This window comes from Patiria miniata, unplaced genomic scaffold (assembly GCF_015706575.1).
Source record: "Patiria miniata isolate m_02_andy unplaced genomic scaffold, ASM1570657v1 HiC_scaffold_20, whole genome shotgun sequence".
In the NCBI taxonomy this organism is placed as follows: Eukaryota; Metazoa; Echinodermata; class Asteroidea; order Valvatida; family Asterinidae; genus Patiria; species Patiria miniata.
Window position 1 is genome coordinate 26,128,506 of NW_024037059.1, and position 22,953 is coordinate 26,151,458.

The window sequence follows — 22,953 nt, forward strand, 5'->3', positions numbered from 1 at the left end:
AAGTCTGTCACGAGCCAATATGGCTCATCAAACTGGCGTTATCTCCGGTTTCCTTGGCACGGAATGACTTAACCATATGATTGCATTATGCATGTAACAATGTTCAACCATTTCATATGTGATGCGATCAACCTAAATGAGTCATTTGTCGACCCTGGTCAAATTTTTTGTATTACAAATTGGAAAAGAGCACAATCTCAGCATTACTGATGTGAAAACTGCATGCCAGCACCATCTTTAGTTCAAAAATTATGGAAGTCGGAACACGAAGTGATGTGATGAAGTGGCCCTATTTTGGCCTGAATCTCCAAATGAAAGTTCCAGACAAACGCCTCATTTAGCTTGATCGCATCACATTTTGCTTGGAAATGTTGAAAATATGGGCTGTCTACAACCATTTTGGTCACTAACGGGTTTCAGGCATGCAAGTTTTCATCAGATCTGCAGATTTTTCTCATTTTTTTTTTACTTCTCATGAATGCCATTACAAATTGAAAAAACACTGTACAAAGTCTTGTGTGGTTTTTGGACGTTCCGTGTGTTTTTCTAAATTCCCAGTTGCAGGCCTGGGGTTTATGTTGAAAATTATTGTTTTTGATCACGTATCTTAATTGTTTGTATTGGAATTTTGTTCACTCCATTTTCCAAGGTGCACGTGCCAAGGGCTCGACGGTCCTGGCCAAGCTGACCGAGCTTCAGGATGCAGAGAGTCAACTCCGGCAGAGAGAGCAGGAACTGTCGGCCGTGGACAAGGAGCTAAGCACCCTCAGAGGCGCTGCCGACAAGTCAGTAATCCATGTCACAAATCTTGTGATTTCTTGGTCTGTGTTTGTATTTGTCTGTAAGCTTGTGATTGACTTGTGATTGCACAAAGTTAGTGGAACACACTACAATACGTTTGAGTGCAGTACCTCGCAACTGCTACTTGGTGTAATACCTGCCCCCCCCCCCCCCCCACATCACTGACGATTTTTACAAACCAAATTAATTGGGATTTACTTTTACAGAACAATTACCCTTCCCTTTCTTTTTTTCAGATTCCGCCAGTTGAAGGAGCAGTATGATCTGAAGGTGCACGAGGCAGCGTTACTGCAGGAGAGACTACAGCAGAGCTCCCATCATAAGCAGCTTGAGGAGATCCAAGCACTAGAAGCCTCAGTTGGTAAGTCTTTTCCAGTCCGCGTTTAAAAAAGGGGGACGAACCTGTGTTCACAGGAACGGAGTGCCCATCTCTCTTTCGAAGCGATTGGGCCAGACTCGAGTCCATCAAATGCTGCTGTGGGGGGATCGCTACACCTCCTCCACAGCGAGTCTGTTACCTTCCCAGCATTGAACAATGCCGGTACCCATTTAACACCTGGGTTAAGAGGAGTAATTGAGGTAAAGCGCCTTACTCAAGGGCACAACACGCATGGCCACGGTGGGCTCGAACCCACAATCGTACGATCATGAATCCTGTACTCTACCGCTAGACCACACATAGATTTTGGGGTTAGTATGTTATTTAAAATATTGTTACACTGGAAACACCGAGAAAAACATGGGGTTTATCTGTCCATTAAAGTTCTTGGTTGGATTGCAATGACCTTCTTTTATTGCTTTCTTCATTATGAAAGCATGCCAGAAAGATAATTTCACAGGGAGTTAAGTGCCATTACTATCTTTCAACCAAGTATGCTTTTCAACAATAACTTCATCAGTTACTTTTTGGATAGCTGCAAATGATGTACTCTACCTTGAAAGCGGACAGGATTTAAATGATGCCTCATTTTTCTCACAGCGGAGCAAGAAGCCGCCATCCCGGCAGCCAAGGAGAAGCAGAAGGAATTGACTGAGAAGTGCAAGACACTTGAGGCTAAGATCAAGGATGCCAAGTCGGTCAGGGAGAAGGAGCTGAAGGAGGCAGAGGCCGGGGTGACCAAGGCCAAGAAAGCAGCCGAGGAATCCAACAAAGCCAAAAAACAGAAACAACAGGTGAGAGGGTAGGGACAGTGGGCTAGAGGTTAGCGTTTAGAGGTGGGATATTATTAGTTTATTGCTTTTGTAATTCCACAAATATCTGTAAAAATTTATAGTATGGCAACTGTTGACTTGATGAAAAAACATTATACAGTGGAACGTCGCTATACCAAACACTGCTATACCGAACATTTGGCTATACCGAACATCATCCTTGGCTCCCGATTTTTGTTGTTAAAAACAAATATCAACAGAAGAGCAACAAGTGGCTATTATTTCCCCAAGGAATAGAAGGGGAAAGCCATCCATTGCTGTAGGTAGTAAGCTATAAAACTGTGTAATTATATGATTCAGTAGTCGGCACGTGTTCAAAGTCGTCTTTCAGTAACTACCAGGGCGTGCAGGGTGAAGTTCTAAAGGGCACTATTTATTGAAAAGTGAGTACCGGAGCACCAGCAGCTAAAAATTGCTATACCGAACAATTTCTGTGAGGATCCCGCGATGTTTGTTATAGTGGCGTTCCACTGTACTAGTTATAGAGATGTAAATCACCAACTTGGAAAAAAGAAACCAAAAAGGTCACAATTTAAAACAAAATACATGAAACTATCTCCACAACTCTGATTTATAAATAAAATGGCAAACTACAAGATACTTAACTTAACCCATGAGTCACTGTTTGGCTTGAAACTGCCCTTGCTTTTTTTACTCCCTGCAAATATACCTAAAACCTGGCCGAGTACTCTACGGTTTTATTGATTCATCAGTGAATAAACACAAAGAAATACAATGTTGTACAGGAGCTAATGGGTTAAAGGGTGCACAGATAATCAGGTGTGGAATTAGCCCAGGTTGGACAAAGCCTTCATTACATTACAACTGACGTCCAGGGTATGAACTTTGCTGCCATAGCAGAAAAATTACAACAACTTTTTTCATATTTTTACCTGATGGAGTAACTCCGTTTACATATTCCTTGTGTCCAGAATTACAAAGATGTTTGGTTTAGAATTTAGGTAAATATGTTCTTGGGCGACATGTTTACTGAAAATAAACCGCACATCAACGCTTTCGTCGTAAACATTTTAAGTACGAACTTCCCATGTGAATTTTCGATGTAAAGACTTACGTGCATGTATGCACGCCCCACATAGCAACTAGGTCTTCACACGGGAAATTCGTACTGAAAATGTTACAACGAAAGCGTGGATCTGAGAATGATTTTTAGTAAACGCATTGCCCTCGCACATATTTACTTTGTCTAAACCGAGCATCTTTTTTATTCTGGACACAAGGAATATATAACAAAATTTCCGCTTCCTCCATCAGGCAAAAATATGAAACGAAATTTATTGTAATTTTCTTCGCTATGGCAGCAGAATTCATACCCTGGACTCCGTCGCGTGTACACAACGGAGGAGTCCAACTTGAGCTAGGGTGGAATAAAAGGTCCCACTAGAAAAACACAAAACTGTAGCAACAGACTCCAAGCCCCTAGTGGTTAACATTTGAAGGGCAAGAAGTGTGTGAGTAGTTACCTTTTCCACATGCGCTCCACAAATTTACATTTGTTAACCCAAGTCATTCGGATGATGCGTCATTCGGATGATATGTGATGAGTGTTGTCACTAAGCATGTACACTTTGTTTTTGTGCAGGAGATGGACACTCTACGCCTTGAAGTTGAAGATCTGAAAAAGGAACTTACCAAGTACGATGACCAACTAGCGGCTGTAGACAAGGCTATCCAGGGATTCGAAGAACAAGTCAAAGAGATGGAGGGAAAAGCCAAGGAAACCAAGGTACATTATTAGCGGCTGGGAAGGAGTCTAAAACCTCATGTGAAAAGGTTCAGCCACGATCAGAATGAATTCAGATTATTTATTCCGAGAAAACAATATTCAATGATCTTGATTTCAATTCAAAAGTTGCGAGTCATGTTTTGAATTACGCCCAAAATCAGCATCCGGGACACGTTTTCATTCAGCCAATTGCAGCTTCGTGATGTCACACACTGAACTGACAAATTATAGCAACGGCGTACCCATGTGCATCGTGTCAATGCTTGTGCGCACCCATTCACAGCTTCACCAAATTAAAAACAAACTACTAAGGAAATTTTCCAAAAATGCATCTCAGGTCACATCTTTGGAAGTGACCTTTTTTTAATTGTTTTTATGTAAAATGACCGCATGCCAGAAAGGATAATTTCACAGGGAGTTTAGTGCCATTACTGTCTTTAAACCAAGTATGGTTTTCAACAATAATTTTGTCAGTTACTTTTGGGATAGCTGCAAATGATATACTCTAACTTTAAACTTATAATTCACTTACAGTACAATCTTTGACTGGGCACAATCATGGTTTTTTTTGGGGGGGGGGGGGTTAAGACAAAGGGCAAGTTCGTGCAAGAACTATTGTTGACCATTGGTTAACCATAGTTCGACTAAAGTTAGCTTGAACGGTGGTTGACTACGCAAGTCGACTATTTGGAACCAGCCTACTGGGGCTGGTTGCATCGCTGGTAACCAATAGCCGCGCGCATTCATAACGCACAGCAGGGAGCCAGGATCCAGAAGTTTTGCGATGATTTTGACCAGGGTTTGACTAGAGACGTTTGCACGTTTCTATTAGTGCGCAGACGTAAGGTACGTCACAAATCAACCACTGGTCGACTAATGGTCTTTGTCCGAACTTGGCCTATGGTGCTAAACTATCGTATCATCCTCCATGACCATTACCCTTTAGTGACATCAACACCTTTAACCACTAGCACCTGTATTTCATTGTATAACATTGTATTTATTCCCTGATGACACCATGAACCTGACAGTGCCGGGCTGTTCAGGACCGGGAGTAAACAGGAAGAGAGGTTCTGGGGCAGTGCAAGGACTAAGAGGTTACTTGTACATTGTTTTTCTTTTCTAGAATGCTGTTGCAGAGACCAAGAAAGAGCTCGAGCGCCAGAAGGAGTTGTTGAAGGAACGCAACCAGGACATCCAGGCCAAGATAGCCCAGCAGCACCAGCTGGCCAAGGAGGACCAAGACACGCAGGTGGAGATGAAAGAACTAGAACACCAGATGGCCAAGTACCAGCGCGACAGCAAGGATGCTGCCAATAAGGTAGGCGGGTCACCGGCCACTGTTACCCCTGATTGTCATGCCAATATCCATTTCTGGAAACTATTAGAATTAAACAGTTTTTCCTACGGGATTAAATAATCCACTCTATGCATTGAAACTTGCAGAGGTTACCACTGTAAAATCAAAGAAGAGTTCTTGTTTTGAAGTTAAAAATTCTGAACTGGACTACACCATGTTCTACTGAATTTTTGCAAGTGCCAGTTAAAGTTTTGGGTATTGCATTTCTTGAGCTGATACATCTCCACATACTTCATCCCCCCAAAAACACATTCAAATGCAAAAGTACATCCTGAAACGTATGCAGTATATTTTTAGACATATGTGAAGGCATTCTGGCAAAATGAGACAGAACTAGGCAGAGGTCAAAAATGAGGGTTTGTGGGTATTAGGAAAGAGAATAAAATTCTCTTTACAATACTGTTTGTTGCATTGCAATCAGACATTCCATTGACAAGTTATGGCTGTTTCAAGTTTGCATTTATCGACACGTCCAAAAAGTAAAATACTGAAAAAAAAGGCGACTAAAGTTTAAAGTTTTGTATTTGTGAAAGTGAAAGATGCCAATTGTTTTTCCTTAAAAACACTTTTGTTCCACAGTTGTTTTCTACTAGACTTTTAACTTTTGTAGTAGACATTCCAAAGATTACAAATATGAATAAATCTGAAAATCAAACTAAAGTCAACCCCTTTCAGTTTCTTGCATTTTTCTCCACTACAGCCTGTGCCAACTTCCATCTCATTTTGCCAAAAAGCCACACATATTTAGAATCACAAATTTGAAGGGAAAAAAAAACACCCAAAAATCAGAGTAAAAAATCAGCCCCAACTTATTTTTCAGTCACATCTCAATTTCAAGTTCTGTCAAGAAGTGTCTGGTTTTGACGTGACACATCACACGTGGATTTGAATCTGAATCGACCAATTCAGGAAACTTTGCTACGTTCATTGGCATATTTTTAAATCTTAATCTTAAGGTGGAGACCTTGATGGCCAAGTACGAGTGGATCGCGACTGAGAAGCAGTATTTTGGCCAGCCCAACACGGCCTACGACTTCAGCAACAGCGAGCCGAGGGAGGTGGCACGCCGCCTGCAGAAACTGCAGGAGACGAAAGAGAAACTGAGCCGCAACGTCAACATGAGGGCCATGAACATGCTGAGCAAGGCTGAGGAAAAGGTGGGTGGGTTGGGTGGGTTGTTAAAGGGAATGTACAACATTTGCTTTTGCTGCAATTTTCAGAAATAAATGGATTTGGAGGATTGTTATGTTATAGCAAATATTGTTAAAATGACTTGTTTCACGTTTTGGGCTCGTAGATGCTGGAAAAACCATGAAAACCAATCGTGTTCTTGTAGTCTGGTTCCCTGTCCCCAATTAAGATGAAACGGAGCAATTTATAGACTTTGGGAGATTGTAAGGTCAGAGAATCAGTCTAGCAGGCTCGTAGCCCTTCACAGGTGTGTACTCAATTGCAAAGAAAACGGAATAACTAATTATGAAAAATTAGGAGCACTTTTTGAAAAAAAGCCAGTTTTCTCCAACGCTGGTCGGCCGACCAGCGTTGGAAAAATCCCATTTTCCTTGAAAATGACAGCACACCAGGAGCCACGATTTTACAGGATGCTTTAGACTGTCATTCCCTAACAATACAGTAAGGTATTTCGTGATAATTTGATCATTTCGTTTTGTGATGTTTGCAAATGTTGTATCTTCCCTTTAAGGCTGCAACTATGTTTAATTCCCACAACATTTAAAGGCACGTAGGAAACATTTGCAAATACCAGGAAAGTACCTATCGATTTAATGAGAAAGTCCTTGCTCAAAGTGAAGATAGAACTGGTTCCTAAAACCCTGTGAAATTATTCTGCCTGAAATGGTATCGTTTGGGAGAAAACAATCACTGAATGTAGTTTAATAAGCTGGCGGCCACAGTTTTTTACATGCATTGGCAATGGAATCTAATCACGAGACCGAAAAAATTGTGCATACATTTCTCAAAATGTTCAGCATCTATTGATCTGAAACTTCAACAGGTTAGGTGTTATGCACTCTTCTTAAGATTTATAGCAACTCAAATGAAAAATGCACACACACATACTGGAATTTGTGTCCTTGTGGAGTCATTTTTTTGTTCTCGTGTGATAAAGTTTTCAAGTTTGAAGTGTAGTTTCAAAATGCTCCTATTTTAACCAGAATTATTTCCTGGGCTGAAATTCGGACTTAATATCCCTTACATAAAATACTTCAATTTGTGACTGATCAACACACCTTGGGAATTCCTCGTTTTTGAGTAAAATCCATATATCTATTTCGTGATAACCTTGTGGGGATGTATTCATCTATAGAAATTGCCCTGTGGAGACGTATACAATCTTTTGTTCCCTATTGTGTGCATGTCTCCACAGGGTACCGTGTACCAGATCACAAAAACAAATCCTTTGTACCTTCAATCCTCAAAAATTCTGAAACCCAAATTGAGGAAAATCAACACTTGGTTGCTTTCCCCACCAAGCGAAGCATCAAATGTCACAAAAATTATATTGTTCCATTCCTCCCCCCCCCAGTACAATGACTTGATGAAGAAGAAGCGCATTGTGGAGAACGACAAGAAAAAGATCATGGCCACCATCCAGGAGCTGGATGAGAAGAAGAACGAAGCTCTCAAGAAGGCCTGGGCACAGGTCAACAAGGTCAGTAAGTTGGAGCTAATAGTAAGGCCGAATTACTGAGCTTCTGCCAAAAAAGTCAGGAAAAAACAGGGAATTCGACTCAGAAGAAATAGGCCCGTTTAAGTCCTTTTTTTTTTATTATTTAATTTTTTTTTCTAAACTCTGGCAGAAGCTTCAACATGTCACTTAGTGGTCGGTCTGTCGGATGGTCTGTCTATTTGTCTGTCCCTGAAAATTGACCAAAAGTATCGTGTTCCATATGTGCCATCGGCGTCGCATTTTTCGGCATCGTATTTTTAGTGGTCGGTCTGTAGGATGTCTGTTTGTTTGTCCCCAAAAATTGACCAAAAGTATGGTGTTCCGTATGTGCCTTCAGCGTCATATTTTTCGGCGTTGTTTTTTTTTTTTAGTGGTCGGTCTGTTGGATGGTCTGTCTGTTTGTCTGTCCCCGAAAATTGACCAAAAGTATGATGTTCCATATGTGCCATCGGTGTCGCATTTTTCGGCATCGTATTTTTTGGCGTCATATTTTTTAGCTGTTGGATTGTCTGTCCGTTTGTCTGTCCCCGAAAATTGACCAAAAGTATGGTGTTCCATATGTGCCTTCAGCATCATATTTTTCAGCATTGTTTTTTTTTTAGTGGTCGGTCTGTTGGATGGTCTGTCTGTTTTGTCTGTCCCCGAAAATTGACCAAAAATATGATGTTCCATATGTGCCATCGGCGTCGCATTTTTAAGCTCTGGCAGGGGTCATTTTGATCGTTTTCATGCAAAACTTCTGGGGTGCGTTTTGGCGGTCATAACCAAGAATTGGTTCGATGCTTTCTCTTTGGTTAATTGTTTTGGGAATTTGAGTACTACATGATCATGCGTAATTCTAATCCAATTAAAATTGCCGAAGAAATTCACAGACAAGAAACCACCGAACCAATTCTTGGTTATGACCGCCAAAACGCACCCCTGGCAACACGGCCAGAGCTTATTGTGCACTCACACTTTTTGTTTTTCTTTTTTTGTCTCTGTTTTATAGAAGAGAGGATTGTTTTACAGTATTAAAATATTGAATGAATGCTTTGAAAGTAAAATTTGCTTTCTTCATCTTTGTCACCCCTATTTCAGGACTTTGGTTCGATCTTCTCAACCCTCTTGCCCGGCACTCAAGCCAAGTTGCAGCCTGTTGAGGGCCATTCCATTCTGGACGGGTTGGAAGTGAAGGTTGCCTTTGGTGACGTGTGGAAGGAGAGCTTGGCTGAATTAAGTGGCGGCCAAAGGTTCGTTTTTGATCCAAAATATTCCCAGGGTAAAAAAAAAATTTAAAAGTGGTTTTCATCCTTATTATTTTTGTATATTTCTTGAATTTATCAAGTTGCATGTGGGGTCATGGGATATGTATACGCCCTAAAAAAAATACACCCCTCCAAAAAAAAAAAAAACGAGTGTAAACCAAACATATAAAAACAGAAGATAAAAACCCACAAACAGGAGAGGCATTATTTACTCTAATGTTATATATCAAATAACTGAAATCTACTGAGGCAGTAACAACTTGAATTATTCATTCGCCAAGCTTTCCCTTTGAGGATTAATTGATCTTTATATTTTGCATATGCATCGAATGGTGGCCATGTTTTTTCTAAATCTTGTTTCTGCCGGGCTGTTGGTGACTTTGTATTTAACGTACGCCACTGATAAAATGTTTTCAAGATTAGAGACAAATTTGTCATGCTACTGAAAACCACACTTCTGATCATGACAGTAACAGAGATACATTTTTTGTGGCCAAAGTTTTTGTGAGCATTCATTTTTGCATTGTATACTATGATAAGGCCAAAAAAAAATAATATTCGGTCTCTGGTCAGACCAAAGTTCCGAAATTGACACGGCCACGCGGCTTTTTTTTTTTTTTTTTTTTGCTTTTTTTTTTTTTTTCTTCAAGCTTGGATTGTACAGACAAGGTAGGTACTATTTTGCTTTTTTGGTGTCCTCATGTACATTGGTGTCCTCCATAATTTGCCTTGGTGCAATTTCCCATTCCTTGGTTCTCTTTGGTAAAAAAAAAATTGAGGAGGTGTGGAAATAGAGGGCGCTGTTGGAGCTACTGCGGAACATTTCGGAGAAAAAAAAGATCGACGCGCATGATTAAAATCGACGCGCGCGCTGACCAGAGACTGACTTATTTTTTGGGGGGGACTAATGGCCATCCATTTTTTAATCTTGTTTCTCCCAGGTCCTTGGTGGCTTTGTCCCTCATCCTGTCCCTTCTGCTGTTCAAGCCGGCACCTCTGTACATCTTGGATGAGGTGGATGCAGCCTTGGATCTGTCCCACACCCAGAACATTGGCCAGATGTTACGCACTCACTTCAGGCACTCGCAGGTAAGCCGTCAAATCAGTCGGGAATCCCTTCCAGTATATCCAAATCCCAACAATAATTGTGCAAGTTTTTGAAGGTTTCAGGAATATTGTTGATCTCCCCAAACGTGGAGCAGCCCCTAACGTGGCGCACTTTGATTTTTCGGCTCTAGCGCCTTCCTAGAGCAAAATGGTTTCCATAAAATTTCACAGTAAGTGAAATTTCATCACGCTCTAAACGTTCCCGTTTCTAAATCGTGAGTCTATTTACCAGTTACAAGGTTAGCAGAGAAATTAATTTTGGCGTGATTTTCCTATTTTATTTCGAAGTGCACAGTGAACCCCTTGGAAAGCGCCCAAAATTAAGAAAATCATTTTCTAACAAACTTCTAGTTGGGTTTCTGAGTGGAGATAATAATGGTTTATTACATTTTCAACTTGAAAGAAATTCTTAAATGTTAACTTCAAATTTTTTTTAGATTTATTCAAGTGCGCCATGTTAGGGAAAACTCAGCTGATTCTTTTGCCCAGTTTCCGGACGCCACCGTTTTTTAATTTCGGACTAAATGTTATGTCACTGAAATTGTTCACCAAGACTTAACAGCAAGCGTTAAAGTAAAACTACCAGTATTTATCCAAATGAACATGAAGTTTGTCAACAAAGAAATTTGGCAACGCTGCATGAGGAAAGTCGGGGGGAAATCAAATTTCGACAGTCATCATGGTTTTGCAATTTTTATTCCGTGCACTTGAAGCAGGATCAATGGGCTCTGTGCGCCAACAAAGAGGGCGCCCTTTTACCTAGCCAAGGCATCCCATGGGCGCGACATTTAGCTGGTTGATGCGCATCGTTCCTTGTGTGTGGCGCACGTACACCAGGGGATTTGTACTATGTACACGCAGTGGCCGCGCTTCGCGGCAAATGAATTGCAGTCAGGCAAGATGGCGTCGGTCGGTCACCCCCAACTGTACTTTTTTGCCCGGTGAGGGGGTACTTGTGAACGGAGTGGAAAAAAATTGTACCCAGGAATGACGGTTGTTTTGTGCATTTTTCTCTTCTTGACAGTTCATCGTTGTGTCGCTCAAGGATGGCATGTTCAACAACGCCAACGTCCTCTTCAAGACCAAGTTTGTGGATGGTGTCTCCTGCGTGACCCGCTACGCCCAGAGTCCTTCCTCTTCCGCCGCAGCTGGCCGTTCCGGATCCAGCGGGAGTGTCTCCGCAGGGAGTGTTAGCAGGGCTAAGGGAACAGCCAAGAAGGGGGCCGGGGCCAAAAAGGCTAGGATAGAACCACTCATGGAACAAGGCCAGTGATTTGTTACAAGAGTTCTTTCAAATTCCACTTTAATTTTAATACCGGTAGTCTTCTTTTTACTTACCAGATCACAAGGTATTAACCCTGTACCTCACCTAAAGCTACAAAATACTACTAGTAAACTGTAGTATGAAATACTTCAGCATTTAAGTGTGCACAACAGTATTCTGTAGTATTCTGTTCTATATCCCAAAGTAATGGCTAGGACGTTAGGGTTAAAAAATAAAGAGATAATTACTAATGGGTGATATGACAATTGGACATTAAACATTTTCGCACGGAGCAGTTTTTGATCCAATCGGGAACAGTGAAAAGTGGCATCGGTACTTTTGACATCGCATATTCAAAATCAAACACGCTTAAATTTTGAAATTAATTGTGTAGTACATGTATCTCCCTCACTCAAGGTAAACTATCAAAACAGTATCACTTGAATTCATGGAGTAGTTGAGCCATAAGTAGACTGAATAATGTTTGCGATCCGGAACTAGGAAAACGACTGCTGGAACTTATTCCAGCAGTTTCGGGTCTATTTTCACCCTCATAATCACCCTTTTAATGCAGAATCTTACCAACAAGTTCTAAAAAAAAAAGGAATTCTAAAGCAAATAGATAGTTGGACACTGAACGTAAAAGCGCTTTGATCTTAGTTAAAAGCGCTATATAAGCACCCATTATTATCATTATTATTTGAATAAGCTTTGAAAACTATAAATAGCACTCTTGACATTGGGCAACACTTGTCATTGATTCTTGGTTGGAAAATACAAAATGTAACAAATGTACATACAACGTATTCCTCTCTTATACTTAGTCTGATCATTGCTTTTTTTGAATCATGATTTTGTAAATGTTTAAAAATTACTTAATTGTCTCTTTTTCTTTGTAGACAACAAATGCAATCTTAGAGATAGTTTCTCGTTTGGTTTATTGGAACGTAAATGCTTAATGTAAATATATGAGGTAATTACTTACGTAGATCAGATTTTTTTCCTGAAAACATTTAAATATTTTAGTCACATAACTGTTGATATTCTGTGTGCATAAGAGGTTAAGATTTTATTGAGGAAAAGTTTGCAGTGCAAAGTAAGTAAACAGGCTTGGGACTTGGAATATTTATCTTAAAACCTGCATACAAAATGTAAAAGATACATCAACCATTTCAAACATAAACTGAAGTTACCAACTTAGCCCTTTCCAAATTCATAGCACATGTACATACTTAATTTAATATTGCACCTTTTAATGTTATTTTGGTAGTGTGTAGTAGCAGAAGGGTAGAAAAGGACAAAGTATTAAATACACACTTACAACACATACGTGTGTGCGCCTCAGAGTTCTTCTGTTGATGACCACTCAGATTTGACTGGTTCACGTGCGCTGTTCATCAGTAGGAACGAGTGAAGTGCGAGCACATCCAGATACTGCGGAATACCAGGGAAATGTCCCTTACTGACAGCATTGTTTTTCATTTTTTCGCCACCGATGAGGAATTTGCACGCCTAGTCCATGGGTCCTGCTGCTATGAATGATGAGGAACTTGCACGCCTAGTCCATGGGTCCTGCTGCTACGATGAGGAATTTGCGCGCCTAGGCCATGGGTCCTGCGCATAGTCCATGGGTCCTGCTGCAACGATGAGGAACTTGCGCGCCTAGGCCATGGGTCCTGCTGCTACGATGAGGAATTTGTGCGCCTAGGCCATGGGTCCTGCGCATAGTCCATGGGTCCTGCTGCAACGATGAGGAACTTGCGCGCCTAGTCCATGGGTCCTGCTGCTACGATGGGGAATTGTCACGCCTAGGCCATGGGTCCTGCTGCTACCTGTAGTAGCGTTGTACCCAGCAGCCTCTGAATGATGTTGCTCGGACGTCAATTTCACCAAGCTCCAACTAAATGGAAGCAAAAGAAAGAATGACGTACATTATCAAACAGTGTGAATTTTGCTCAATTTCTTCTTCTTACAAGTGCAGACTTCGTGGCTGAAGATAATCCACACTGCCAGAAACAAAGGGGCAAACCCCTTCTCTTAGCGATAAGTGTACTTGGTTCTTTAACGTGCATTATACATTATACCACACACGGGACCTACGGCATCACGTCCCATCGGAAGGACGAAGCAACAATGGTTAAGTGCCTTGCTTAAGGGCACAAGTGTCTGCTCGGGCTTGAACCCACGCCACTGTTGCCTCTGAATTCTGAAACACCAGAGCATGAGTCCTGTGTTCTGAACCGCTAGGCCATGAACATTTTTGTATGCTTTTCTCAATTTATCTTACAGTGGCTAGTCTTCAACATTAGATTTTTTTCTTCCTAATAAATATTCAATTGTACGTTTTATTTAAACAAGATATTGTTTTAATTTTCCACATTTTTGACCCACTGAAAATACGCTTAATTTTAGGATTGCTTTTCAACCCATAATTCACCTAAATTTATCGAACTTGCAATTAAATGTTACATAACATGGGCTGATTTGCTATTCAATGTCTAGAAAATAGCAATTTAAAAACAACATCTATTTAGTTTTTGGGAGAACCTCGAAAATAGCACCAAGACTGAGAGAGCGACGTTAAGCCGCCCAACTCAAATTCAAAAGGCGTCTTTGGAACACCCCCAAAACTAAGCTACAATTTAGCCAAAATAACAAAAATTTAACCAAAATATATCGAGTGTTTCTCAAGTATAAAGTACGCATGTGCATAATGTACATGTGCATTATGTACATGTGCATAATGTACATGTGCATAATGTACATAGTAGTACATGTGCATAATCTGCAATATACCCAGGTATGCGTGCACAATGTACCGGTACATGTACAAAATGTACGTATACAAAATATACATGTACAAAATGTATGTGTCCAACGTGAAAGCACTGTGCTGGCTATTGTTAAGATAATTCTATCACAGGGCAGTAATTCTATCACAGGGCAGTTGCTTTCTACAATACATTGTAACGTGCACACTGCACAATGGTTTCTCAACATGTGCATAATGTACATGTACATGTGCATAATGTACATGTACATGTGCATAATCTGCATAATGTACATGTGCATAATCTGCAATATGTGTGCACAATGATGCTTGTACAAAATGAACATGTACATGTCCGATGCGAAAGCACTGTGCTAGCTATTGTTAAGATACTTCTGTCACAGGGCAAAGTACAAGTTTACAGTCATTTGTTTACCTATAATGCAGCCAATAAATATAATAGCTTGTTGAAATCACAAAGAAACGGCCTTCAAACAAATTGTTCACCTACACGTACGTGATAAGTCTATTTATGGCAACAGAAAATTTCCCATTTGTGGGTTTTTTAATTTTATTTTAGGCTTTCACAACAGGTACGATCCACTGAACACAACAAGGAAACACAACCCATAGGAAATACACATACTGTCTGGATCAGGTTTCAGTACTTTCACAGTGGTGTACTTTTTCACCAGACGGATCAATAAACAGTTCAGTGACACAGGCATTTATTAAACGTCTGGACGTGTTCGACAATGACTGCACAGGCCAGAACTATGTACATATGCAACATCTTGCAAACTATCAGCAAAATGATAGACTGTTGACCAAAACGAGCTACGTGTAGAATGGAACCCATTTCTACATTATTACTGTCTGCAACTGATGAAGTACTGCAGGATGAATTTCTCAGCATCTGTCAACTGTGTAGGCTTTTGTGATCAGGCGACCCAACCAATGCCACCACTTTTTGGTTGCTGTGAACTTGTATCGTTTTGGAGAAATGCGGCGGAAAAGTTGCCACCATATGTACATGTATGTCAAATCTAAGAACTGATGTGTGGACGATTTATGTATTCTTCCTCTGCTACTTTGATGTGTGTTTCGCGTTGACAAGTTTAGCTTCGTGGTGAATTAAATAATGTTTTTTCTCCACAGACATGCTTTACAAGCACTGATTTCGGAAACTGCGAGGGGATATATTTACAAGCTTGAAGCTTGAGAGACTTGATTGACCCAAAGTGCAAAATGCCTTTCTTTGTGATGCGTTGACTCACAAAGTCTACAAGGAGTTAATGCATGTTTTGAACCAAAAAAACTAAATACAGGACAATCACATGTACATACATACATGAACATTGTGTGTACACTTTAAAGTTTAAGTGCCTATGATATGCAAGAACTACTGCACTGCAATTGTTGTTACATGTAAGCAGCGATGATTTCCTCTCACGTAGTCCCAGATGATGTTCCCTTACATTTAGCCACCAAGATCGTCTTCAGCATTATTGCCGCGCTGGGCATCGCGGGCAACGGCCTGGTCATCTACGTATTGGCCTCTGCGGTCGCCTCCCGCAGGGGCAATATCAACATCCTCCTGATCAACCAGTCCCTGATTGACCTGATTACTTCGATTCTGCTGGTGCTGTGTTTTCTCACCCCGGGACAGAGGCCCCCATCGCCTACTCCGGCCGCGGCAGCATTCATCTGCTACATCTGGAACTCCAAGTACCTCTTCTGGGCAACCACCATGGCCTCCATGGTAAATCTGCTCTTGCTGACGTTTGAGCGTTACTATGCCACCCTCTACCCCTTACAGTACCGCAACAGGTCCTTCCTAAAATGGCCCAGGTCCTTGGCATTGGCTACGCTGCCCTGGATATTGGGCTACCTGCTGGAAATCTACTCGGCACTCGGGCACACAGTAGACAAACATAACCAGTGTAAGTTGAAGCACTTCCCAACCTGGTCTGTTAAGATCATATACTCGGTGGCCGTGCTGGTCTTTGATTACCTAGTGCCCCTGGGCCTGATGGTGTTTGCCTACGTCAGAATTTACCGGGCGCTGCGGGGGAATGCGACAGCGTCTGGCGACTCTCCAAACGAGCGGACGCCGATCGTCCAGCCAGCCAACCAGCATGGAGAGTCAGCGTCCCGCAGCCAGGCGCGCCGGAACGTCATCAAAACCCTGGTCACCGTCTGTGGGGTCTTCAGCCTGCTCTGGCTGCCAAACCAATTTGCCTACTTTTACTACAACATCAGTGATGAAGTCCATTTGAATATGGACCTGTACGGAGCCAGCATCATCTTTGCGTTCCTGAACATGTGCGTCAACCCCTTCATCTACACGTTCCAGTATCATCAGTTCCGGGAGGGGTTGGGGCGGGCTATACCCTGCCTGGCGAGGTTTAGGATAATGAGAATACCAGAAACTAGGAACAATCTGGCACCTGCTTAACTGTGATTTGAATGGATTTCCACATATACAAACACCCTAAATGGTAGTTCAAAGTTCAAAGCATTTGTGTTAAAAAAAAACCCTATTGCCGCTGTTCATGCTAATCTAGTGGCTTTTTGGCACATTACATTGGGCAATGGGGGAGTGTGACCTAGTGGTTAGGGTCTGTGACTCATGATCAGAGGGTCAGGGGTCCGAATCCAGCTGCTGGCCATATGTTGTGTCCTTTGGCAAGCCACTTCACCCCCACTTGCCTCTCTCCACCCAGGAGTATAAATGGGTACCGGCATTAACTGGGGATTAACCTGCGATGGACTAGCATCCCATCCAGGGGGAATAGAAATATTCTTGGTTGTTTCATGCTACTGAAACCGGAGATAAACGCCAGCCTGATGGGCCGCTTTGGCTCGTGACAGACCGTACTTTTACTTTAATTCAAAATCGTCTCACTGGCACTAGTAAGTAAGTTAGAATTTTCCCTAAACATATATGTTCAAGCAAAGTAAAACTTTGGGATGCCTAACGTGCTACTGCATTTAACTCAAAATCAAAAAGTGAATTCATGTCAGTACTTCTTCGTTATCAGTCCGAGGCTCTGGAAATTCTAGTGCATTGCTACGTGTACATATGTAGGTACATTAACTAATTTGTAATTGAAAAACATTGGTCAATAACATAACAAAATGACAAAAAAATTACAGCATTCTTGAACTGATCAACAACAAAAAACAGCTAAAAAAACCCAAGAAATCAAGCAAACTAACAAAATATCAAAATGTCTGAATCACCTCGAAAGTGAAAGCAACGTCAAAAGGAAATACAAGTGTTTAAACTGCAGGGAAACTGGACTAAACAACTTCATTAACCAGGAAACTATGCATTATCATTTCCTAAATGATAGCGTGTACAGAATTATGAAAGTAAATAAACTCGTGCCGAAACTACTTGTTACTGTTTCTAAGGTCCATGCACGCATGTGTACTAATTTGAGATTGTTTGACTTAAAAGGTGCATTCCCTATGCTGTTTCGCGTTTCACACTGCAAAATCACTTCTTCATTTTAAATTGCTAGTTTAAAGGGAATATACATCATTTGCTTTTGCTGTAATTTTCAGAAATGGATGGAATTGGGGGGTTGGAAATATATAGCAAATATAGTTACACTGACTTTTTTTTAGGTTTTGGGTTCGAAAATGCTATAAAAACCAAGAAAAACAATCATTTTCCTGTAGTCTGGCTCCCTGACTCCATTTAAGAAGAAACAGAGCAGTTTACATACATTGGGGAATTGTAAGGTCAGAAAACCAGTCTAGCTGGCTTGTACCCGTTCATAGGTGTGTAATCGATTGCAAACAAGTGCAATGGTCAACTGGGGCCAGTATTTGAAAAAAACCAATTGATACAAAAATACCACTTTTCTTGAAAATGACAGTATACCAGGTGCCATGATTTTACAGGATGCTTTACACTGTCATTCACTAACAGTCCAGCAAGGTATTTCAAAATGATTTGGTAGTTTTATTTGTTGATGTTTGCAAATGTTGTATTTTCCCTTTAAAGGTAGAGTGTTAATTTGCAGCTATCCAAAATGTAAATGACCAAATTATTGTTGAAAAGCATACTTGGTTTAAGTAAAAATAGTAATGGCACTAAAACTTCCTGTGAAATTATTCTTTTTGGCAAGCTGTCATTTTGATGAAAACAAAAGATGCGTCAAGTGACACATTGTTGTAAATTTCCGTTAGTACCAGGTAGTTGGTTTGTAGTTTAGTGAATCCGTGAATGGGTGCGCGCAAGCGATGAAACACGCACGCGCGCTTCAGTGCGTGACATAGCGTAGCTGCAATTGGCTGAATAAGAACGTGTCCCGGACGCTGATTTCGGGCGCAATTCAAAACATTGACAATTTTGATTGGCAAGCGAGATCCTAAAATAGTGTTTTCTTGGAATATACAGCATTCACTGAGCTAAAACTTCATCAGGTTGTCAAGGCCAAAAAAAAAAAAAGTCTCCGGTTTCTGGTATGCGCGCGCGTCACCGTAGCCATGCGCGTCGGCAAAATGAAAAAGTTTTTTTCAATGAAAGATGATGTCTCAAAACCGCCAAACTCACTGGTTTGACTGGAATCCTGCTGCACAATTTTAACATGTTTTTAGATGGGGTTATGATCGAGAATAAGCTTTATGTGGCCTCTCTGGTCTCCCATAATATTTGCACTAAGTTTAGTCGGGCACCATTTGCAGTCATCAGCCGACATTTGAAGCAAAAAAAACAGGTGGAAAAAAAAAAAGCTGCGTCATCGCACCACTTTTTGGGCAAGCTCCATACCAGAAACTGGAGACTTTTTTTTGTGGCCTAAGCACCCTTCTGTAGATTTTGAACATTTTTGTTGCTTCAAACGAAACAAATGCACAATGACAAATAATTTACATGTATGTATTCTACCTTTAATAATAATAATAATACCAGAGTATTATAGAGCACGTATCTACCAATTAGGTACTCAAGGCGCTGGAAATTATGTCTTTTACAGGGAAATGAAGTTTATGAGAAATACGAGACCCATTATGTAGCACCTTATAAGGGTTTACAAGGTGTTGCGGCACATATTATAGCCACTGCCAGAAACACCGGGGCTAACCCCTTCTCTTAGCGATAAGTGTTACTGGGTTCTTTAACGTGCATTACACAACACAGGGGACCTACAGCTTTACATCCCATCCGAAGGACGAAGCAGTAATGGTAAAGTGCCTTGCTCAAGAGCACAAGCACTATGTTTTCAGTCAGGATTCGAACCCATATACCACGGCACACGAGTCAAACACCATAACCATTGGACCACAGCACCCCCACAATAAGTTAACAGCTGCATATTTTTTCCCCAATGTTTTGAAGTGGGGGGTTGACATTAGGCCAAAAAACATAATAGTTCTGCTTCCGAATACATGGCTTCCAAAAATAGGTTAGGTAGGTAGGGATTTTTTTTTTATGCCAATTTTTTTTGTGTACAGTCATATGGAGGCGTCTGCGCGTTGTCAAGGGTAAAAGGTAGAAATTGATGGTTTTGGGCGTTTTCTTTCTCATTTTTCCCATAAAAAAAATTAGGGTAGGGGCTGTCAGAATAGGGTAGGTGGGGAAACCAGAAGCAGAACTATTATTTTTTTTGGCCTGAGAAATATGAGACCCATTAATCAGCACCTTATAAGGGTAAAACTTACAAGGTGCTGCGGCACATATTACAGCCACTGCCAGAAACACCAGGGTAAACCCCTTCTCTTAGCGACAAGATGCACAAAATCGGTTACTCACGTTACATTTTCGTAACGTGAGTAACCGGTTTTCTGCGTCTCGCTTATCATACATAACACATGTCATCTTTGGTGCTTAGGTAGGCCTAGGTCTACTCTATCTACCATGGGGATAACAGTTATTAAACCTTTTCAGTAAGGTAATTACAGCCCAAGGAAACTCAAAAGTACATCAAAAATGTAACGTGAGTAACTGTGGAATTGCCCATAACCATTGGATCACAGCACACCCCCACAATAAATTAACACTTGCATATTTTTTCCCCAATGTTTTGAAGTGAGGGAGTTTACATAATTGTCTATTTGAATTTATGTTCTGATCCTTGCTCAATTTCCCCATGGTAGGCTACCTCTGAATGACATGGCTACGGCTAGAAATAACACACGGGTCTATGGGAAGTGGCTGCAGCCGCTTTCCATAGGCGCATGTGTAATTTTAAGTCATAGCCATGTAATTCGGTCATAGCCGTATTACCAACCTCATCGTGAGCGTACAGCTCTTGGTAGCAGTCTGGTGCTATGCACTTGCGGGCACAGCGTGTCATATCCAAGCCTTGCATTTGACTGCAGTCAGGGTTCTGTTCACATTGCCTGATACTAATCTTGAACTGTCGTTCCTGGGTAAAAACATCATGCAGAATATACATGTAGGTAGAATGTTAGCTCTACTGAGCTCTACACGCGCGTGTGTGACGTCACTATTGAAGAAAAACAAGTCGCGCTTAATCAACGACTGTTGCAAGTACTGATATGTGTCCCGCGCCAAAAACCCACACTGTCAGACGGCGCGGGGCACATATGACTACATGAAACAGTCATTGATTAAGCGCGACTTGTTTTTCTTCAATAGTGACGTCACACACGCGCGCGATGAATTATGCATCAGTCATGTCAGTGAAATGGACTGTACAACTCGGCAGACACATTTAATTGTGAGCGGTAAGTTCAGACTATTTTGTTCTTTTTTCAAAATTACCGGTTGTTTGGAACAATTTAAGGGGTCTAGTTATGGAATGTCATGAATGTGTGGATCTATCCAGGGTTACTGTCTTTCTCATTTGTATTCTCTTTACCAGTTTTTTGGGGCCTTTTGTCCTCGCGAGGGTATGCACAAAATGCATATCATGTATGTCACCAAAGAATGCCAAATCAGTGGAGTGTTAGTACAGAGGGTACCATAGTTCAACGATCCACTCAGTAGAAATAGTAGAATGTAGTATCCTGACGCCACCTTTTTTTCAGCATAGTCAGATAGCCGGTATAGTAACTATGCTGGTAGAAAAAAAAAATGAATTTGGGACTTGGAGTTGGATTGGGAAATATTTTTTTTTATGAAAATAACTGTTCAAAAAGTTTACTCATATGAATTAAAGCAATGGCGATTCTAGCCCCATAAAATGTGGCCAATTTACTGGACTACCTCCGTAAATAAAGGCCACACTTCCACCATGTACAAAAACATGTCGAACTTTGTCAAATTTTGATTTTCACATTTAGGCTTGGTTTGTAGTTTATTTTTGCTTTAGAAGCATACTCACCCTCTATATAGGCTAATCAGAAAGTGCTGCCTTTTTCAGATGTCTAATTTGCGTGAAATTTCATGTTGAAATTTTGATACGCAAACGTGTGCAAATGAATCTGGAAATTTCACGAAAAACAGACATCTGAAAAAGGCAGCACTAGCTTTCTGATTAGCCTAAGAGGGCGAGTATGCTTCTAAAGCAAAAAAACTACAATAACAAACCAAGCCTAAATGTGAAAATCAAAATTTGACAAAGTTCAACATGTTTTTGTACATGGTGGAAGTGTGGCCTTTATTTACGGAGTTAGTCCAGTAAATTGGCCACATTTATGGGGCTAGCCCCATAAATGTGGCCTATTTACTGGACTGCCTCCGTAAACATAGGCCACACATCCACATGTACAAAAAACGTGTCGACTTTGCCAAATTTTGATTTTCACATTTAGGCTTACTTTGTAGATTTTTTTTGCTTTAGAAGCATTCTCACCCTCTATATAGGCTAATCAGAAAGTGCTGCCTTTTTCAGATGTTTAATTTTTGTGAAATTTCATGTTGAAATTTTGATACGCAAACGTGTGCAAATGTATCTGGAAATTTCACGAAAAATGGACATCTGAAAAAGGCAGCACTTTCTGATTAGCCTATATAGAGGGTGAGAATGCTTCTAAAGCAAAAAAAATCTACAAAGTAAGCCTAAATGTGAAAATCAAAATTTGGCAAAGTCGACACGTTTTTTGTACATGTGGTCGTGTGGCCTATGTTTACGGAGGCAGTCCAGTAAACAGGCCACATTTATGGGGCTATTATGGGGCTAGCCTATGGCGATTCAGGTTGCTGTAATTCTGATGTCAATTTTGGGAAAGAATGTACCGGTATCTAGACACCACTTCTTTGCTTGTGGTACTATCTTTCCAACACTAATAATATTAAGGACCAAAAAGAAAGAAGGGCCAGTGACTACACAATCACCCTCCCTCCATCATTAGATTAACCCCGCCCCCAGTATATCTACGAGCAACACCCGATGATTCGGCACATTGCGAAGTGGACTTCTTACGTTTTTCGGCTTTTTCTTGAAGGGGTATCTCGCAAATACGTATGGGACTCTCTGCCCCTCCACGCACACGATGAAACATTCACCGAAGAGGAGTAAAAACAGGATTAAAACTACGATTTTGTACCGACTTTCGCTGGAGCAGAATCCCATTGCATCTCGCTCGTGGTTCGGTTATAAAGATGAATTGCGCCCTCTGTTGGCGTAATCACTGTATTTTTCGCACTAAAAGTTTTACCTCTGTTCTGGGCCTGTTCGGGCTATATTATTTCAAGTAGTTGACAATTTCTCTTGACATTCAACAGATTTGTGTTATTATATCGTGTCAAATCACCAGATGTTATTTCAGTTCGATACATGAGGTAATTTTTGAGTTATCGTCTGGAAAACGAATATGTTGTTTTGATACTTTCA

The 22,953-nt window shown here is 40.9% G+C and overlaps 3 protein-coding genes across 3 annotated transcripts in view; 2 read left to right on the top strand and 1 right to left on the bottom strand.

Moving 5' to 3' along the window:
- Positions 1–12,754, top strand: part of LOC119728343 (structural maintenance of chromosomes protein 2-like) — a 33,125-nt gene extending 20,371 nt beyond the window's left edge. The window contains exons 14-23 of the mRNA XM_038200546.1: positions 650–785; positions 1,038–1,162; positions 1,781–1,974; positions 3,617–3,760; positions 4,887–5,081; positions 6,077–6,277; positions 7,666–7,791; positions 8,890–9,041; positions 9,998–10,145; positions 11,188–12,754. Coding sequence (XP_038056474.1) covers positions 650–785; positions 1,038–1,162; positions 1,781–1,974; positions 3,617–3,760; positions 4,887–5,081; positions 6,077–6,277; positions 7,666–7,791; positions 8,890–9,041; positions 9,998–10,145; positions 11,188–11,436 — 1,670 coding nt within the window. The 3' untranslated portion in view covers positions 11,437–12,754. The remainder of the gene's footprint in view (positions 1–649; positions 786–1,037; positions 1,163–1,780; positions 1,975–3,616; positions 3,761–4,886; positions 5,082–6,076; positions 6,278–7,665; positions 7,792–8,889; positions 9,042–9,997; positions 10,146–11,187) is intronic.
- LOC119728342 lies at positions 11,738–22,729 on the bottom strand. Its single transcript, XM_038200545.1, has 3 exons — positions 22,543–22,729; positions 20,443–20,580; positions 11,738–13,327 (listed from the first exon to the last, which is right to left on the bottom strand). The coding sequence occupies exons 1-3, from the start codon at positions 22,690–22,692 to the stop codon at positions 13,256–13,258; spliced, it is 360 nt and encodes a 119-aa protein (XP_038056473.1). The 5' UTR covers positions 22,693–22,729; the 3' UTR covers positions 11,738–13,255.
- On the top strand, positions 14,364–16,875 carry LOC119728341 (galanin receptor type 1-like). The gene has a single exon (XM_038200544.1). The coding sequence runs from the start codon at positions 15,636–15,638 to the stop codon at positions 16,653–16,655; it is 1,020 nt and encodes a 339-aa protein (XP_038056472.1). The 5' UTR covers positions 14,364–15,635; the 3' UTR covers positions 16,656–16,875.
- Positions 22,730–22,953: the final 224 nt, after the last annotated feature.

Bases quoted from the DNA above. Each gene is read 5' to 3' on its own strand.
- LOC119728341 (XM_038200544.1), top strand. From the start codon at position 15,636: ATGATTTCCTCTCACGTAGTCCCAGATGATGTTCCCTTACATTTAGCC.
- LOC119728342 (XM_038200545.1), bottom strand. From the start codon at position 22,692: ATGGGATTCTGCTCCAGCGAAAGTCGGTACAAAATCGTAGTTTTAATC. The intron at 20,581-22,542 runs GTAAGAAGTCCA...GTTTTTACCCAG, and splicing joins TCAAGAAAAAGCCGAAAAAC to GAACGACAGTTCAAGATTAG. The intron at 13,328-20,442 runs GTTGGTAATACG...GCTTCCATTTAG, and splicing joins AGCTGTACGCTCACGATGAG to TTGGAGCTTGGTGAAATTGA.